The sequence below is a fragment of the Populus alba genome, chromosome 12 (assembly GCF_005239225.2).
Source record: "Populus alba chromosome 12, ASM523922v2, whole genome shotgun sequence".
In the NCBI taxonomy this organism is placed as follows: domain Eukaryota; kingdom Viridiplantae; phylum Streptophyta; class Magnoliopsida; order Malpighiales; family Salicaceae; genus Populus; species Populus alba.
Window position 1 is genome coordinate 11650648 of NC_133295.1, and position 17606 is coordinate 11668253.

The following is a 17606-nucleotide window of genomic DNA, read 5'->3' on the forward strand; positions in this document are numbered from 1 at the left end:
ATGGTACATTATACCACCATTTCAAACGCTGCCAATACAGAACATGTTGTCATGACCTTTGTTCCTATTTTGTTGCTCCAAAATGAAGACAAATATACCTCCATTAATCCTCTTGTACTAGCTGCACATAAAGTTCAAAAACCTCAGTCATCGCAGGCCCATGACAGCTGCAAAAACAGGACAGAAAGCCAGGTTATGTATGGTTGGATGGCCAAGATTAGTTGACTCAAATCAAAGGCCATGATTTGGCCAAGACAGCAGTGCTCTAGGGACATCTTCTTTTAATCTGACAGAAACATCAACAACGCAGCAGCTTCAACACGTGAGTTTCTCTCCCTTTTCCTCGATTTTTAAATGCTTTTGTTTGCAACATTAGTGACTCCCATAAGTCTAAACGGTCGTGGGTTTGAAGAGTAGAAATGGCTTTTAAGGTCTCAAGTCGTGTTTATGCAACTATATACGATACGAGTGTAGAGTCTTTTTTTTCTTATTATATGAAAAATGATGAGCCATCATGAGCATGTGGAGCTGTGTCTCTTGTTTCTTATTATTGATATTCACTTACTAAATTCTGAATACATGATATATATATATAGATAGATAGATAGATAGATAGATAGATCTTCCAGCTACATATAGTTTGAGAATATATTAATAATGATTGACCCAAAAGAGAAGAAAAAGCAAATGCTCCTCTTACCTTGACTTTTCAATCAAGACACCATAAATAATTCACTAGAGTTAACGATACACTATATTGACAGGTCTTCAGTTTCTCTACTCTCTTCTCTATTTCAGATGTTAATAAGCTTAAAATCAACAATAAATGTTAATGCAATACAGAGGGGACTGAGAACAAAACAAAAGCTTCACGCCCTTTATACCAGCCATCCCCACAGTTGAGATAAGAAAATAAACATGATTTAGAAAAGCCTATATTTCACCTTACAGACAAAATGGCTGCTGCTCGACAAGCCCTAATTGAGACCGGCAAAATTACTTAGGAACGGGAGATTTGTAAGAAAATAGGAAGCTGTTGCACAAGGGAAAATTTACATAAAATAGCTAAGAGCCTTCTTTCTTCTAGAACCACCTTCTCCATACAGTTCATTCCATTGCAAGAGCTCAGTCATGTTTACTGACTCAGATGAAACACTTGCACATACCTATTTAAATACAGGGAAAATATCATAACAAGATCACGCACATGATACAAGTCCATAAAATCTGGTCATCGTTTTTACCTGTTCATGTGCATCTTTAAAGTCGACCATGTTTAGGGGCCGGATATCAGCACTCCCACTTAAAGCTGGGGCAGGCTTACCTTCTGCTAGAGCTGCAGCCTGTTCCTGTAATAAATTGTGATATTAGAAGAAATCCTAGGATAATCTAATTCTGCCCGTAAAATAAAATAAAATAAGGCTTTGCTAGATTAGCACAAACTCTTCAATTAATTTTAGTGGCATCCAGAGAGTAGCAGCAAAACCCAATACTTGGAACTGCCAAAAGGATTTTCATGAAGCTAAACTGACAACGAATCATATTATCTGATATCCATACTGTACTTGTCTCGTCAAAACTTGATTGGAGTGCAGTGTATTTGTGTGGGCATTTTATGAGCAAATATAGTTATACAATACACTGGACACCGTTTTGTTTCTTTTTTTCACAAAGAACACAGTACACCACAGATGCTTGAAAGAAGGTGCATGGAACAGGAGAAAAGGACATTGTAAGATAAATTACATGCTGATCATAAGTGTAAATGCATCAAATTTAACCTAACAGCTCTTTGATGGTGAAGAAAAAAGAACATAGACAAACCTTCTTTTCCTTTTCCAATATCTCTTTAATTGGTCTGTGAGCAGCAGCTACACATAGGTTCTGCCATATAGCATGCATAGAGATGTAAGACAATCACCAAGTTTGATAATAAAAAAAAAAAAAAAAAAGTAATCAAGAGAAAGAACAGGAGCTGAAACCTTAAGGTCACTTCCAGAATATCCATCGGTCATGCTGGCAATTGCATCAAAATCAATATCAGGAGACAAATCTTCTTTTGCCAAAATGACTTTGAGTATCTTCGCTCTATTTGGAGCATCAGGCAGATTTACCATCAATCTGTAGAAGGACATGAAAATGAACTGGCATTAAAAGAACATGGGTTTGTAGAAACAAAATTTACGTATTCCTAAAGGACTCGCATGCATAAGATATAAGAGCCCAAAAAATCAGAGTAAAATATTACCTTCGTGGCAGCCTTCTAATGACAGCCTCATCAAGGTCAAAAGGCCTATTAGTAGCTGCAAGTACAAGAACTCGTTCTGTATCTTTTGTTCGTAGACCATCCCAATTCACCATAAATTCATTTTTCATCTTCCGCATGGCCTCATGCTCTCCTGGATTTTCCCTCCTGCCCAACATGCTGTCTACCTGTGCAACACAGCCAAACCACAGATAAATAATTGAGTATATTCAATGTGAGTGGGTGTGGGTGTGGGTGTGGGTGTGCAAAATGCTGAAAGAGTAAAAAGAAGCATGCCTCGTCAACGAAGACAACACTAGGGGAAATTTTACTGGCTAGCGAGAATACAGCTTTGACATACTTTTCACCCTCACCAAACCACTGTAGCATGCAAAATTAGAATAAGTTTTAGATCAGGAAATAAAATCCATATATAAATTGAAGAAGGCATGCTATAATCTTAACCTTAGACGTGATGCTGGACATTGAAATGTTGATGAAATTAGCACCAGCTTCAGTTGCCACTGCCTTAGCTAGCATAGTCTTTCCAGTACCAGGAGGTCCAAATAAAAGTATGCCCTTGCAAGGCTGCACTCATACGATCACCGTGAGTATATACCTTTCTTCATATACACACCACAGCCTAATCCTATTACTTAAAAACAAATGTCGAAGTTCCTTTAAATGAATAACTTGTTTCACTGAATATAGAGATATGCAGAGACCTTGGTTAGTTGCCCCTTGCAGAAAAGTTCCGGCCTTTGTAAAGGAAGCATCACCAACTCTTTCAAGGTGTCCTTGACATTCTCAAGAGCTCCAATATCATCAAATGTAACTCCAATGTCATTAGGTGGAATAACATCAGCTAAAAGCCTTTTCTCAAATTCATTTTCTGTCATGACATCCTGATTGTGTCCAAAAAAATCACTATGGTGATCAGCACATGAAACCTTCCCAAATAGGAAATTAGGTAGCTCTTTAAAGCTCCATGCTTCAAAAAAATTGTGCATGTGAATAAGCTTTTAGTAGTATCTTCAAGTGAGAATCTATTAATCACCTTGAGTGACTTCTTCAAGCTTTTAGATTCATTCTGGATGGCCTGCAAGATTCCAATCCCATATTGGATGCTGCGAGTATTGCAAAGCAGCATTACAAATGTGTAATCAACACAGTAAACAATACTAGGAGTCAAGAAAATGATACAAGAAAGCTATCAATTACCTCTCGCTGGACAAAACAAGCTTCACATCAGCATCAGCATTAGCTGAATTCTGCATTAGATGATGACTCAGCGCCCAGCCAACTACCTTCTCTGCACCTGCATTGCACATAAAGACATGAGTTTTTGAAAAGATCACTGAAAATAGTTAACATTGCAATGTGTTAAATACAGAACATACTTTCATTTGTGAGTGTTTGATCCTTGATACATAATGTCTCAAGTCCTTCACATTCCATCCCACACCGGCCCAAAACCTACAGATGAAATGGCATACAATGAGAAAGGACCCATCTCCAAATGCCTTAATTTTTAACTGGCACCACCATTTACAATATCCATCATAGTGTTTTATATGCACAGAAATTAGATGGTTATGAAAGAAAAGGTACTGTTTGATTTCATCAAATACTGTTTAATCTCCAACCAGATTGAGTGCAATAAAACAGATAAGAAAACAGAAACAACACCAAAAAAAAATAAGAAGGAAGCAGAGGGCATACACGAGTTAACATTTATCACAATAAAAGAAGGCCACTCAATGTCCACCTTTCTGAATACATGAGAAAGCAGGCTCACACACATTATCACATCGTTTTTCAACACAATATCTAGAAGACTTCAAGTAAAGCAATTGATGCAAAAGAACTCTCTCAGAGAAATACTAAATATTATACATGAGATGGAACATAACTGAAATCAGGGAAACAAGTAAAGCATAAAGTTGTCAACTAATTTTCCTTGAAAAACGTTCTGCCAAGTACATGTAGCCACCAGTAGGGTATTATCCATCTACAGGGACTAACCAGATCCCTTTGTCTGAGACCACCAGAAGCTGAGACAAAACCTGACAACACTTGAGTAGTATGCAATACACATAATATCCATTTCCTCCAACTATCATCGAAGGCCATTCTCTTAAACACACAAGAAAGCTTCAACATGAAAACAAAGTATTATCCATGTCAACCTCACAACACAGCCCACTCACTTGTATGAGTATCTACAACCTTATTTGGTACTACCATGGCATCAATAATTTGCCTTCACTCCACATAGGCATCTCTCACCAAACAGGTAATCCGTCACCATCTTTTCAAGACAGGAACTGAAGAGCAGGGAGTTGTGGAGAGGAAACAATTTCAGTTTTGAGGTATGAAATTTTAAGGAAAGGAAGTGAAGAGAAACAAAAAATCCAAATCCATCCTTTTGTTTTAAAGAAATTTTTTTTGTGAGGGACAGTGAGTAAAGTAATTCTTTTCCCCTCACACAGCATCTCCACTTCCAAGAATTTGATTTTAGTGGGCTACAGGCCAACATCCCTTCACCTTCACATTATCTTCTTCTCGCAAAGAATGTAATTTCTTTCCTCTGGCTTTCCACCCTTTCAAACATACTTCACAGCCAAAAGCTAAGATGTGTTCTGACATTTGAACTTGAAAAAGCAATGAACAGTTGAAGACACTCTGTTCAACTGTTTGCCCAAAAGCAACATGAAAAGTGCATCAAGACTATTGCTCTAAAGTTTTCCCCGAATGGCTGGGCTTGACATATTTACTGAAGGATGATGGTTATTTTAGGGACTGATGCACCACAAGGTTCGACCAACCAGAAAAATCAAGCACCTTTTGCAACAGCAAATTATATAAGAACATGGATGGATAACATTATCACATGCATGGAATCAGTGACTGAACTATTTATACAAAAAAACCTAAATTATCTTGTCAAATGAAGCTCAGTTGAGTAAAAAATCAGCCACAGAAACTGAAGCTAAAAATTAATCAATAAACAAAACAAAAGGAGCTGCAAACTATATTATGGGATCAATATCTCACAGTGCGAAGGTTATTTAGGTTCCCCTTCATTTTAAGAGTTTCAGCATCTTGATCCAACTGATGCTTCCAAGATGCTAGAAGAGTTTCATCCTGCATCAATTAACAACCTTCAATGATACACTGCACATGAATTTTTGTTCAAATCAAAGAGGAAAAAAATCAGTAATCCAACACACACACCTGTGGCATGTGAATAGCTACTTTATTTGGAAAGAGCTTAGTCAGAAGCTTTGTTGCCTTTGGCACTTCCTTCCCCCTGTCACCAAGTCTTCCAAAACTATCCTGAAAAGATCAGAAGGCACCAAAATCAATCATCAGAAAATCAAAACCAGTCATGATGTAATACAAAGTTATCAATTGGCCAAGTACAAGCTTGCCTGTGTGAGAGAGAGAGAGAAGGGATGAAAAGAAACAGCTTAATAAAGAAAGTGCTGTACGGACGATGCATTACTTCCCAGAAAATATTATTCAAATGATTCTCCCTTTCAACAAGAGATCCAAAAAACAGTACTAAAATGAAAAGGCCTTCAAACTGACACAATACCCCCAGTATAAAATGTCTCAGGAAGGCTGATGCAAGTGTAAAAAAGTTGGATCCATATGCAAGGCATCTAGCTTTTTAGCAAACATGCCAACTATACTCACTTAATATATTGGCTAAGAATAATGTAAAAGGTAACAAAAACTAATCACATGATGCACTGATTCAATGAGACTATTCTTAAAACATCTCTCAATAACAAAAGACGTAGATTTATTTATTTATTTATTGCAAGATAAATAGAATATGTTGATGATGCTTAAGACTGCTATTTTGAACACACTAGAACAAAGGCAAACAATAAAAATAAATGAAATTATGATAATGCCAATCATCCACGGAAAAGAAGAACCTGCAAGCACACATTTCCTTTGTTTTGATACATACCACTCAGAAGCATAGAAAAGTAGCAATATTACATTCAAGAAGTGCATAGAGATGGAAAACTTCCCTTTTCACACATAAATAAAAGAACCACACACAGCCACGTATACAATAAAAGAATCAAAATGTCAGGACAGAAAAAGAAATATCTGTTGCACCTCTAAACAAAAATACAAAAAAAAAAAATAGTAGTAGGAGGGAGGGATAGAGTCACCGGAAAAGCCAAGTCAAGAAGAGCAGTTTGATTGCTGCCAAATTTTGTGAAAAGAAGACCACCAGGATGTGACTGTAATGGGGAAAACACCATGGCGTAAGTAAATGACAAGATTTGTATAGCAAGAGCATAGACGATACAATGCAAGGTTGAGAGAAAATTCTGTGCCACGCAACATACAGCCTCAAATTTTTAAAGCCCCCCCCCCAAGATCAAGACATGCACCACAAAATTGAATAAACATACAATGAACTACTAATTGTTTGTTTTTAAAAGAAAAGTGAAGGATCTTAACTGAGTCAAGTGTGATGCCTATAGCTCCTAGATAGGTCTATAATCTATATTTTTCAATGCAGCAATGCCACTTCCTCCACTTGTGATGATTTGGAGCTAAGCTCATAGAATTTACACATTGGCTCGTTAGCACCTAAAACTGGACAAACTGTTTTGCAAAGAGATTCATGTGCCTAAGCAGGTCTAAGGCTTAGTTGAGTTGAATTAAATCAACTAAGACGATTTCCAAACATAATTCAGTGATGCACAATGCCCTCAATGCTCGTCAAGTCTGTGAATCTTCATTAACCAGTGTTGGCTCATCATAGTTAATGATGACAGGCACTTTCATCACCCAAAAAATGATATCGGGACTCAATTTCTGTTTAAAGAAGGCACCCATCAAAGCACTATCATTGCCTTTTGAATCCATGACTTCTGAAATGATTAAGTACAACATGTTTATACACTTTTCCTCTTATCTACCATAAAAGCTATGACAGCAGAAAAATGTTTGTGTGACTTGTACATAATACAAAAACAGAAGACACGCACTTAAAAAAATACTCTGGAATAAACTTTCTAAATTCTACAGCGATATTGAATTCATTGACTTTATTTAAAAACTGAGGAAACAAAAGCCTGAGAAGCCTCAATTGCATCATTGAACTTCAACGAAACAACATGCCAGAATTTCAAAAATAAATTTAGATCAGCACCATTAATCTTTGAATAGAAGAAATTTCATGCATGCAAAAATAAAAACAAACAAATAAATAACTACATTAAAATTACCTTCTCTTTCTGATTGTCAAAAATAAATTTAGATTGTTAATCTTTGAATAGAAGAAATTTCATGCGCGCAAAAACTAAAACAAGCTAATAAAAGACTGCATCAAAATTACCTTCTCTTTCCGATTGTCATTTTGTGTGTGAGAACCAATTACTACCACATTATCAGGAAGCTTTTCAAGTCTGCTTTTGAATGTAGAATATGAATCTGAATTGCCTACAATAGATTTCTCTGCATCTTTCATATACAAAATGAAAGGAGAATTTCTGCTCTCGCTGTGTACAGCCTGAAGAAAGATTCGATAAGATTTTGCAAGTCAACAAAATGGAATAAAACATGCCAGAACAAAATGAGTTACAATTGCTTAAGAGCTAAACTATTCTACCTCAAACAATGTGTTAATGAGTAATTTGTCCAAATCTTCCACAGCTGTGTTCTCCAAACGAAGATCAGTAACTAGAGAGAAAGTAAAAGACACTTAAATAACTTGAGATTAAAAAAAGAAAGAAAATATAGAACCATTTATCAAGTATATGTGCATGATAATGTTTATGATCCAGTTCAACATACCATTACAGAAATATCCATGACCTTTCTCACAAACATCTCCAAGATCGACACCATCAGGTATTGGTTTATCAAATCTCACACCGATTTTTGACAAAGGATTGTCCTCAAAAGGCAAAACAACCTTCCCACGTATCCCATAAGGTGGGCCCCTGCATTAAGAGTTAAGAGCGGATCAAAGGTTAAACATCAAGCTGCATCAACAACAACAAAATTAAGAAGACAGCAAAAAACTACAAATTGGAAAGAGAATAACTATAGAAGAATATGACGGGTTGCTTGTCTAAGTAAAATTAAGTGAAATCAATCAAGGAGACAAGACACAGAGAGGGAGAGAGAATTAAGCTGCCAACATGTTAGAATCAGGTTATGCCTTTTATTTTTTTATTTCCCTTCATCCCTCATAAACCATAGTGTTGCTTCTCCCTTTTCCTTTTCCTTTTCTTTTTCTTTATTTTTTCTTTCATTCTTTTTTTTGTCTTTTTTTTGGTACATGCTGGTTCTTCTGTGTTGCCAAAGGGAATGCAGATCTGAAACACTGGATGCATTAAGCTTCAATTTTACCAAAATTGGATCAACTTAACCATGTTTGTATTTACATTAGAATTTATAACAGGTTCATATAGTCATTCTTGATTGTGAATATTTACAACAATCCAGACCTTAACAGGCTACAGCTCCAGAAATAGCATTAAAGCTCTCTCAAATAAGTGCTTCTGTTGTTCTTTCAAATCTGCACTCTTTTATTTCCTAACACTTCAACTCCTAGTTAATTATGATTTGCATTAATGCTGCAATCAAATCAAACATTATCCCTAATCTCGATCAAAAGTAAAATCAATTCAAGATCAATTTTCTCATCAATTTTGACAAGGCGCTATTTTTTGGGCATCCATCCATAAAGTAAGAATAACATGCGAAGTGAATTATTTACTTCAAACAGAAGAAGCGAACCGTGCTCAAAAATTCCTTAGCACATCCAAATTATATCAAATACAGCTCCTAATTAAGCCCACCACCGGGGCTGCTTCAATTATCCAAGTATTCGGGATTTGTTGTTTATTCAGTTAAGCAAAAGTAAATAATCTTTTTTTCTAGGAAGACTAAAATTTTTATCATGAAAGAATACAAGCCACAAAAAAAAATGCCTAATGCAAGACAGAAGACATAAAAAAAAGAAGGAAAAGAAAAGAAAAGGAATAATGCCTACAACAAATGGAGAACATTAAAACAAAGAGTTTTCCAACCCTGAAGAATTTCAGCTAAGAAATCGAAAAGTCCCAAAAGCCAAAACACCAATAAAACTACTCTATGCCATATTAGCCGCTTAAATACAGAAAGTTTCTGCATAAGTCTAGAATTTCTCTCCATCCCTAACCACATCAAGTACATGACACCACATTTTTCTTTTCCAACACGAAGATATCTATGACACCACATTTAACAAAATGTTCATCCGCAACCCCTCCTTTTTTATCTACATTTTCTATCATCTGACCAAATAGGTTCATTTCAATGGCACTTGAATGAGAAGAAGATGAGCAGTTTAGTGCAGACCATTTATTGCAAATTTGGTATAAGAGAAATATTTGGTTCAGGAAGAATTATACATTGATCAAGAGAAGTACTGAACCTGTTTGAACATCAGGAAAGTTCACATTCAAGATACCATAAAAAAATTGGTCGAAGTAAAAAGGGAGAAGAAAAAGGTGAAGAAACTGGTCCGCACTGATTGTACCTTGATGGTGATGCTGTTTGATATAAGACACTAGAAGATGAGCTTGTAAATTTCACTCTGTCACCTGCATGTTAATGTTTGGAGTATATTGCTATGCCAGAGCTCAAGAAAAACCAAAAGATCAAGAATGTGAAAGAAAAGGGAACAACAAATAGAAGGCCTCTCTAGCAATAGCTTAAATACCTATTTTAAACAAGCGATTCCTTGGTGCCCCTGGACCAGAAGAAGAAGGCAGGGTGTCTTCCATCTCAAACAATTCCTGGCTAGCAGGTGCATTTGAAGAGTTAGGTGTGTCTGTTTCACCAGCTGATATATTCACACTCTTTGATGGGTCTGTTGTCACAGGAACTTGTTTAGAACAAGTGCAGGATTTGTCTGCATTAGTTCCATCCTTCAAAAGCTCGGCTTCCTTGGAAGACAAACCCTGCAAATTAACAATCGATGATTATTGGTCTTCATAAACTACAGATGGAAAGCTATAATAGCCAAGCACGTCAGTTTTAGCTTACACCCAAAAATGAATGACTATCAAATACAAGCAATTTAGCGCCAAAGTAATTGGCAAGTGCCTTTGCCAACATCTCCTGGTATATCTCAGAACCTACAAACAGCATTCAAAAGGGGGGGAAGGTCAAGCTTTCTCATAAAAGTTAACCTTTACAAAATCTAAAATGTAACAATGGGAGTAAAAAGCCCACAAACCTGCGGGGCCAGAAAGCAGAATACGTGGATTGACTGTAGTTAGTTCTGAGGTATATTTTGCATATTTTTTGTGCATCAGGTGTATAAATGAAGCTGCAATCAGCACATTTTTTGTATTCTCACTGCAGAAGAAAGATGACAAATCTGAGATTGACATGCAAATAAATAATCATGCCATTTGCAATCCCTGGTTAATACAATTGTGTTCAAATGAACCTTGTGTCTTCCCACTTGATTAAGATTACAGAATTATTGGGGTACCAAATCTCTTGAGGTAAAAAGAACCATTTAATGAAAATTACATGTCTATAAGGTAAAATCACCACTGAATCAAAATCACACACACATGCATTGCAGTTTAATTTTTATACAACAAATTTCACATAACACTGAAATGAAGGATAGGTGCGGCCACATCAGTCACCACATAACAAGGATCATATGCCACAGCCATTCAGCTCTCAGCAACCAGAAAATGTGTACTTTTGCTTTGTGCAGTTCAAACCATCCATTTCACATATCCCATGTCCACAGGCAGGGAGATCTGTATAATGCATCCAGCAAGTTGCTGTGTTAATATTTCCCCAAAGAACAGATCAGACATTGCAAGTCGAACGAATGTTCCATGCCTCAATGGATGACCAACTTGTGACACAACAAGTGTAATTCACCCCCAAACCTGCCATGCATTGTCACCACATCCTGATGGATAACATATCTGATCAGACCATCCCATTTGTTTGGCACATCCTATCCCAGGATATTTTTGTGTGAGGTATCCTCAGTACCAGTGTCTGAACAAGATGCAAATCCAAAAGCTTGGCTTTTCCAAATCCAGCTTCCAGGTTTTACATGGATGCATATTCAAGCTGTGTACAGGTGTGCGATCCGTTCACCAATTTCTCATCTGTCTTTATTGATTACTTTGTCTCAACAGGTTTATCAAGCTCATAGGTAGGGTCCCCATTCAAAAAGGCATAACATCCCAGGTTAACATGTACTCAGCTTCTCTCAGCTCCAGACATCCTAATCATAAAATGTCCATGGGTCTACCCATATTTACTTTGTTCTTCTCCTTCCCTTTTCTACCATCCCTTCCTTTCATAATGAGACATTTCAGATCTTAAATCCTAATTGTATCATATACTGAATTCCTATAAGCTCGATCCATCATTTTGCAAGGCAAATTATCCATGAGACCTTGGGTTTCTAAGCCACCTTATACCAAGGAAATTATCTTTCACCCTTTCAGTTCTACCATGGGTTTCCCTAATCAACAATCATTGTAACTGGTGGCGTGACATAAGATTAACAAACAGAGGGACATTAATAAGGAATATTCCACCAGTAGACTAGTGCAATACTGCCAATATCAGGGAAGGCTGTTGGCATAGGAGCATTAAAAGTCATGCCTGAAACAAACAGAGCACCCAGTGGAGCTAAAACTGCAGCTTTTTTCATTTTTCAACATTCAAATCAGAACCACAATTTCGCATTTGGAGAATAGACAGTTTAAATGCACAAAAACAGCCAGGCACGCGAACATTTTCTCTGACAACTAGCAACAATAATCATATTCATATGTTGTGCTATGCCAGTAGAAAGTATGAAATATGACGTCATACCAAAAATCTAAGAAACTTAAAATTTAAAAAAAAAAAAAAAAAAAAAAAAGCCATTGGAGAACACAAATTCACCTAGATAACATGAAATTGAGAACTAAAGATGGCAAGAAGAAAATCATACCTTAAATAGTATGGGAAATTATCAAATGAAACTTCTATGTTTTTTCCATTGAGAATTCCAGCATGAAGGTCTTCTTTGAATACTGCACACCGCAATGACATACCCGAGGTCGATGCCAGCTGCGAATCCTTCAGCCACTCGTTCCTTTCTTCCAATACCTGTTTACAGATATTTTTGCTCAATTTTTGTTTACAACTAGATGATCGAGCTAACATCCTGAAGAAAGGCCTTATCAAATCATTCATCCCAGAGATTTTTACATTGCCTGCCTCTGTGCCAGAGTCCTGGCTGCAATCGTGAGGAAGATTCTGGTTGATTGCTCCAACCTCTGCAGCTTTATCACTCCCTAAATTTGGAGTTGAATTGCCTTCCATGCCATCAAGCTCAACCTCCGCATCACCATGAACAACTGACTGAGCAGGCACCTCAGTCCCATGGTGTATTTTACTGGCAGTCTGTCCTGGAGACTTCCAGCGTGATAAATCAGGCCTGAGGCTTGAAAGAGACGCCAATATTGACGCCCCAGCAACAGCCGATGGATCCCCTGACCTCCTTTCGAGTTGCAAAAGTTTCCCCAGGCTACTATGAACTTCAGCACTCTTAACCGCAACCTCAGTCAGGAGTTGATGAAAAATCTATTTTCGACAGAAATGAAGGAAACTTTCATGTGACAATGAAACAATAACATCTATTTTCTACACGGTTGCAAACAAAACAATGAAAGGGGAAAGAAGGTAAGTGGCTGGAAGAATCCACAAACAAGAAAGATTGAACCATTAAATTAAACAGTGTAGAGGATACATAGGCATGGTTCCCCACCGCACCAAAGACCACCTCATCTCCTGAATTAAGCACACAGATAGCACCCTTTTTGACAGCTGTCCCATTTACTTGCACTGATCCCTTGCTCCCCGAGCTTTCTAGCTCAGCAACAGCACTTCCTTCGCGCTGATCATGTCCACAAACAATGAGTACTCAAACTGCATATACATATTCAGGAGTTCACCTCCACAAGAACTATTAATCAAACAAAACTCCACTATAATACCCGATTCACAGCCCTCTAGATAACAAACACGGACACTGTGTTTGCCAAAACATCCTACAAAAAAACTCAACATACAACCAATACCTGTGTGTGTCTAATCTTGCATTGAATTGCGCCCATTGTGTGATCCTTCAATATAAAATCGCATTGTTTAGTCGTACCAATCGAATAACTGGACGTGAAAATTACTATATTCTGATTCTGCAATCCAAACACAATCAACATTCTAGTCAAACCTCAAAATCTCTCCTTTTTGGACATCAATTCTCAATTTTTCAACTAAAACAAAAAAACTCTTTATTTAACAATAATCGCAAATCGAACTACCTGAGCAGACTGTGTCAGCAGCTTACACCAAGGCGTTTCGAAACTTGAATTCTGCTTTTGATATAAACTCCAAGTCGATAACGAACTCCGCGGTTTCTCCAGTACAACCGGAGTAGAACCTTTTAATCAAATCCAAAAAACAAAATAGAGATTTAACCAAACAACACTTGAAATTCAATTCTCAAAAATTCAAAAAAAAATACGAAATTTAGTTCAAGGTTTTAAAAAAGAAAATTTTAAAAATAAATAAAGTGACCGACCTTCAGCGATCGGCGTCACAACAGCCACCGCCGGCGTCGCCGTTTCTTGACCTTTCCCCGAAATCAAAGCGCCTCTACCACCACCACCAGTAGTCGGAGCATCTCCAGGTCCACCGTCGTCGGGATCCTCCTCCTCCGGTGGACTCGATTCCTTAGAATTATCTGTCGTCGGCATCGGTTTCTCCGTAACTCCACCATTCTCTCCCTGAAACCCACAAAAAGAAATGAAAATCTTTTTTCCAGGAACGACACCAGAAAATCACGTAGTGATTTGATTTAATTTTATATATATATTTACCTTTTGACGTTTAGGTGATGGTGGCTTATTATTATCCTCTGAGGAAGAAGATCTCTTGCTGTTATTGTTATTATTGTCATCTGAGGAGGAAGATCTCTTGCTGTTATTGTTAGCAGAAAGAGATCCACTCCTTCTCGTTGAAACCATTCTTTTTTTCTTGGTTCTAGATTTTCTTTTTCTCTCACTTTGTTTGAGCTAATTGAGAGAGACTTTCAGGGTTGAATTATTGTGCTCGTATATATATATTTCAGTTTTTTCTTTATTTTATTTTATTTGCTACTGCAACAAAAGGAAAAACAATTATTAATAATAAAGTCTTGAGTCTAAACGTTATTTCAATCCCTGGTAATTTATACTTATTTTTTTTTGTCCTTTATTTATGTTTTTCTGCTTGTATCTTGAAAAATATTTAAGGACTTACTATAAATACATTAATGAAACCTAATTTTTGTGTGGTATTACTGCATGTAATAGAAGTTGAAAAGGGTAGGATGGGAGAAAAAATAGAAAATGAAACCATGAATACTTCTTTGTGTTGTATTTGTTATTTAACTTTAGGGGTTAGATTGGAAATTTCCAAACTTTAGGAATTAGATTTAAGGAAATCCAATACTTGTTAAGTTTTATCTTAGAGTCTTTTTTTTTATTTGAGAGATTGTTGGAGTGTAGTAATGGTTGCTTTTTAAAATATTTGTTATTTTAAAATATATTAAAATAATACTTAAAAAAATAATTTTTCATACTAGCCTATCAAAATTATCTGAAAATATCAAAAAAATATTAATTTAAAACAAAAATAATTTAAAAAATTTAAAATTTTCAAAAACACTTTTCAACCGTAGTGTCAAACATTGCCTCGTGAATTAACAATGAGGATTTTTAAACTAGAGGAGCCAAAGTGATCATTTTTGAATCTATAGGGACTGGATTGTAGTTTAATCCAAGAACTAACTTCTCTCCTCTTTGTTCTTTAGTGTTTGGTGGGCGCACCAAAGCGGTGTGCGTGGTTACTCAGCGTAAAATAGCAACTTAAGTGTTTGTTTTCGGTGTAGGTTAGCAGCAACTTAACATGGTGGTGTGGTTTGGTCCTTCGAGAGGAAGTAGTGGTTTAAAGGCAAGGTAGGGAACATACCTGATTTTGGAATGTTATGTTCTTTTATTCCCCGACTCCTGGTTCATTTTCTTTCTAATAAAACTTTATTGAAAATTGAACTCTCCTGGTCGTTTTCTCCTGTTCCGAGATAGTAAAAAATTATATCAGAATTTATTTAAACCATGGTGTATTTCACATATTGTTGCTTCTGATAGTGGGTCATCTAATAAATTCTTTTTTTTATTCATGTAGAGTATTAAAACGAGCTTGCGCGTACCTTAATTTATCTCTATATACTTTAAAATTAACAACTAGCTAAATCTCTGTACTATATATAAACCACAACAAAGTTATTGTGCTCCTTTTAATCTATGACTGACTTAAGATTACAATTATAAATTGTTATCTGGGTTGATTAAAACAACTCATTTTATTTATATGTATAAAAAATTAAAATATATTGTTTTGAAAAAAATAATGAATTATGGTTTTGATCGGATTAAGCAAATTACTTGAATTTTAATTGGATAAAGTCACATTTTATGGAATCCAAGTTAACCTAGGAGGTCAAGCCAGACTTAATTACATTGATTACAAATATTTTTTTAATATGCATGTATATCATAATTATTTCATAGAATAAGGAATCTAACAAGTATTTTTAGTTTTTGTGAAGATATTTAAAATTTTAACTAAGCTATAAAATGCTAAAAATAATCTACAGATGGTGATGAGTAGTGTGAGTTTATGAAAAAAAATTTTTTTTTTAGTAAATCTTGTTTAGGAATATAGTAAAGATTGATTTTTAAAGTATTTTTTATTTTAAAATATATTAAAAAAAATATTTAAAAAAATTGATATCAGAATATTAAGAAATCAAGAAATACTAAAATAATTAATTTAAAACTAAAATAAAATTAAAAAATTAAAAACATAATTATACTACGATACCAAACAATTCTATATTTATTCACAGTAACAGTCAACTCTTAATTATACTACGATTTGTTGTTTAAATAGTTGTTGACCGGTGTTGAATGAATTTTATGATGGGTGGCCTTTTTTGCATGTAACTAACATGAACGTTATTGTTAAGCTTTTTGGTGGTAGCTTCCTGCATGAGTGCGCTAACGTGCGCGTGCCAAGGCAGAGACGGCGACTTGGTTTTTGACGGCTCATGGTGGCGTTGATACTTTGAAAGGTAGGATTTAGATTAGACTTTTGGTGGGGTGGAATCTTTACCGTCAGATTTCTATCGGACGAACGGCAAGAAGGTTGGATAAAAGGAGTGGGCCCACCCGCATACAACCGTGATGGTGGACAGCTTTTCCTTGTCTGCTGGTTGTTTGGGTGTCTACTGATTATGGGAAAAGGGATATGAACGGGGTGGAAGTCTGGTTATTATTGTGTTTTAAAATATTTTTTATTTGTAAATATATTAAAATAATTTTTTTATTTTTTAAAAATATATTTTTGATATTAATATATTTATGAAAATACTAAAAAAATATTAATTTAAAAAATAAAAAATTAATTTTTAAAAAATATTTTTAAAATATAAAAATAGATATTATTAGATGAGGCCACAATACACTATCTAACTTGATGGTATTGGTCGAAGATATATTTCTCTTTTTTTAATTGTTTTTTTTTTTTATGTTTCAAGTTAATTTATAAAGTAGATAAAATAAAACTTTGATATTGTGGGTATATATTTTATTATCATGAAAAGTTTTCACTAAGAACCGAGAAGATAGTATTTGTATTTTATAAAAGAAATTGAAAAATGTATGGACAGATAAACGTAAAAAAAAAAAAAAAGTTAACATTAGATAAGGACTAAAACAAGAAATAGATATACACTAGTCACAAAACCCGGGCGATATCTCGGGTTATTTTTTTTATAAAAAATACCAAAAAATAAACTAAGATCTAAAAGTGTTAGGTTTTTTCTGCAAAACTATATTCAAGAATCTTGGGTTTGGCTATAACGCCCGACTCAAAAATAATTTTATAATAATAATAATATTAAACTTGCATGACCCAGCAAGTCTAGCTCCAATACTAGACCTAATAACCTTAGATGTGGATTTGGCTGCAAGATTATGCCATAAAAATATGATAATTAAATAAATTAATTAAAAAAAAATTAATAGAAAGAAAAAAACTAATGAAGAAAAAAAAAGTTGAATTAACTGAGTTAAGCCATCAAACCTTTGATTCGTGCTGTGAAAGTTTGATAACTAAAATAGAGAAAAAAATTGAAGGGTTAACCCATCAAACCAGGCTAATTGTCAAACCCGGGATCCGTGTCATGAAA

The 17606-nt window shown here is 35.4% G+C and overlaps 1 protein-coding gene across 2 annotated transcripts; it reads right to left on the minus strand.

Annotated features, from left to right (window-relative positions):
• Positions 1-674: 674 nt before the first annotated feature.
• LOC118044712 (uncharacterized) lies at positions 675-14425 on the minus strand. 2 transcript variants are annotated; one of them, XM_035053151.2, is made up of 28 exons: positions 14194-14424; positions 13896-14100; positions 13636-13754; positions 13393-13509; positions 13062-13208; positions 12521-12895; positions 12261-12418; positions 10515-10636; positions 10322-10413; positions 9996-10236; positions 9813-9876; positions 8078-8226; positions 7893-7963; positions 7620-7793; positions 6442-6513; positions 5483-5584; positions 5303-5392; positions 3646-3721; positions 3467-3563; positions 3303-3372; positions 2971-3150; positions 2711-2833; positions 2543-2626; positions 2249-2433; positions 1983-2121; positions 1825-1884; positions 1245-1349; positions 675-1166 (listed from the first exon to the last, which is right to left on the minus strand). In XM_035053151.2, exons 1-28 carry the CDS (start codon positions 14338-14340, stop codon positions 1053-1055), a joined length of 3678 nt encoding a protein of 1225 aa, XP_034909042.1. In that variant the 5' UTR covers positions 14341-14424; the 3' UTR covers positions 675-1052. The 2 variants fall into 2 exon arrangements, with proteins under 2 accessions (XP_034909042.1, XP_034909041.1); XM_035053150.2 differs by having other exon boundaries at positions 12261-12895; positions 14194-14425.
• Positions 14426-17606: the final 3181 nt, after the last annotated feature.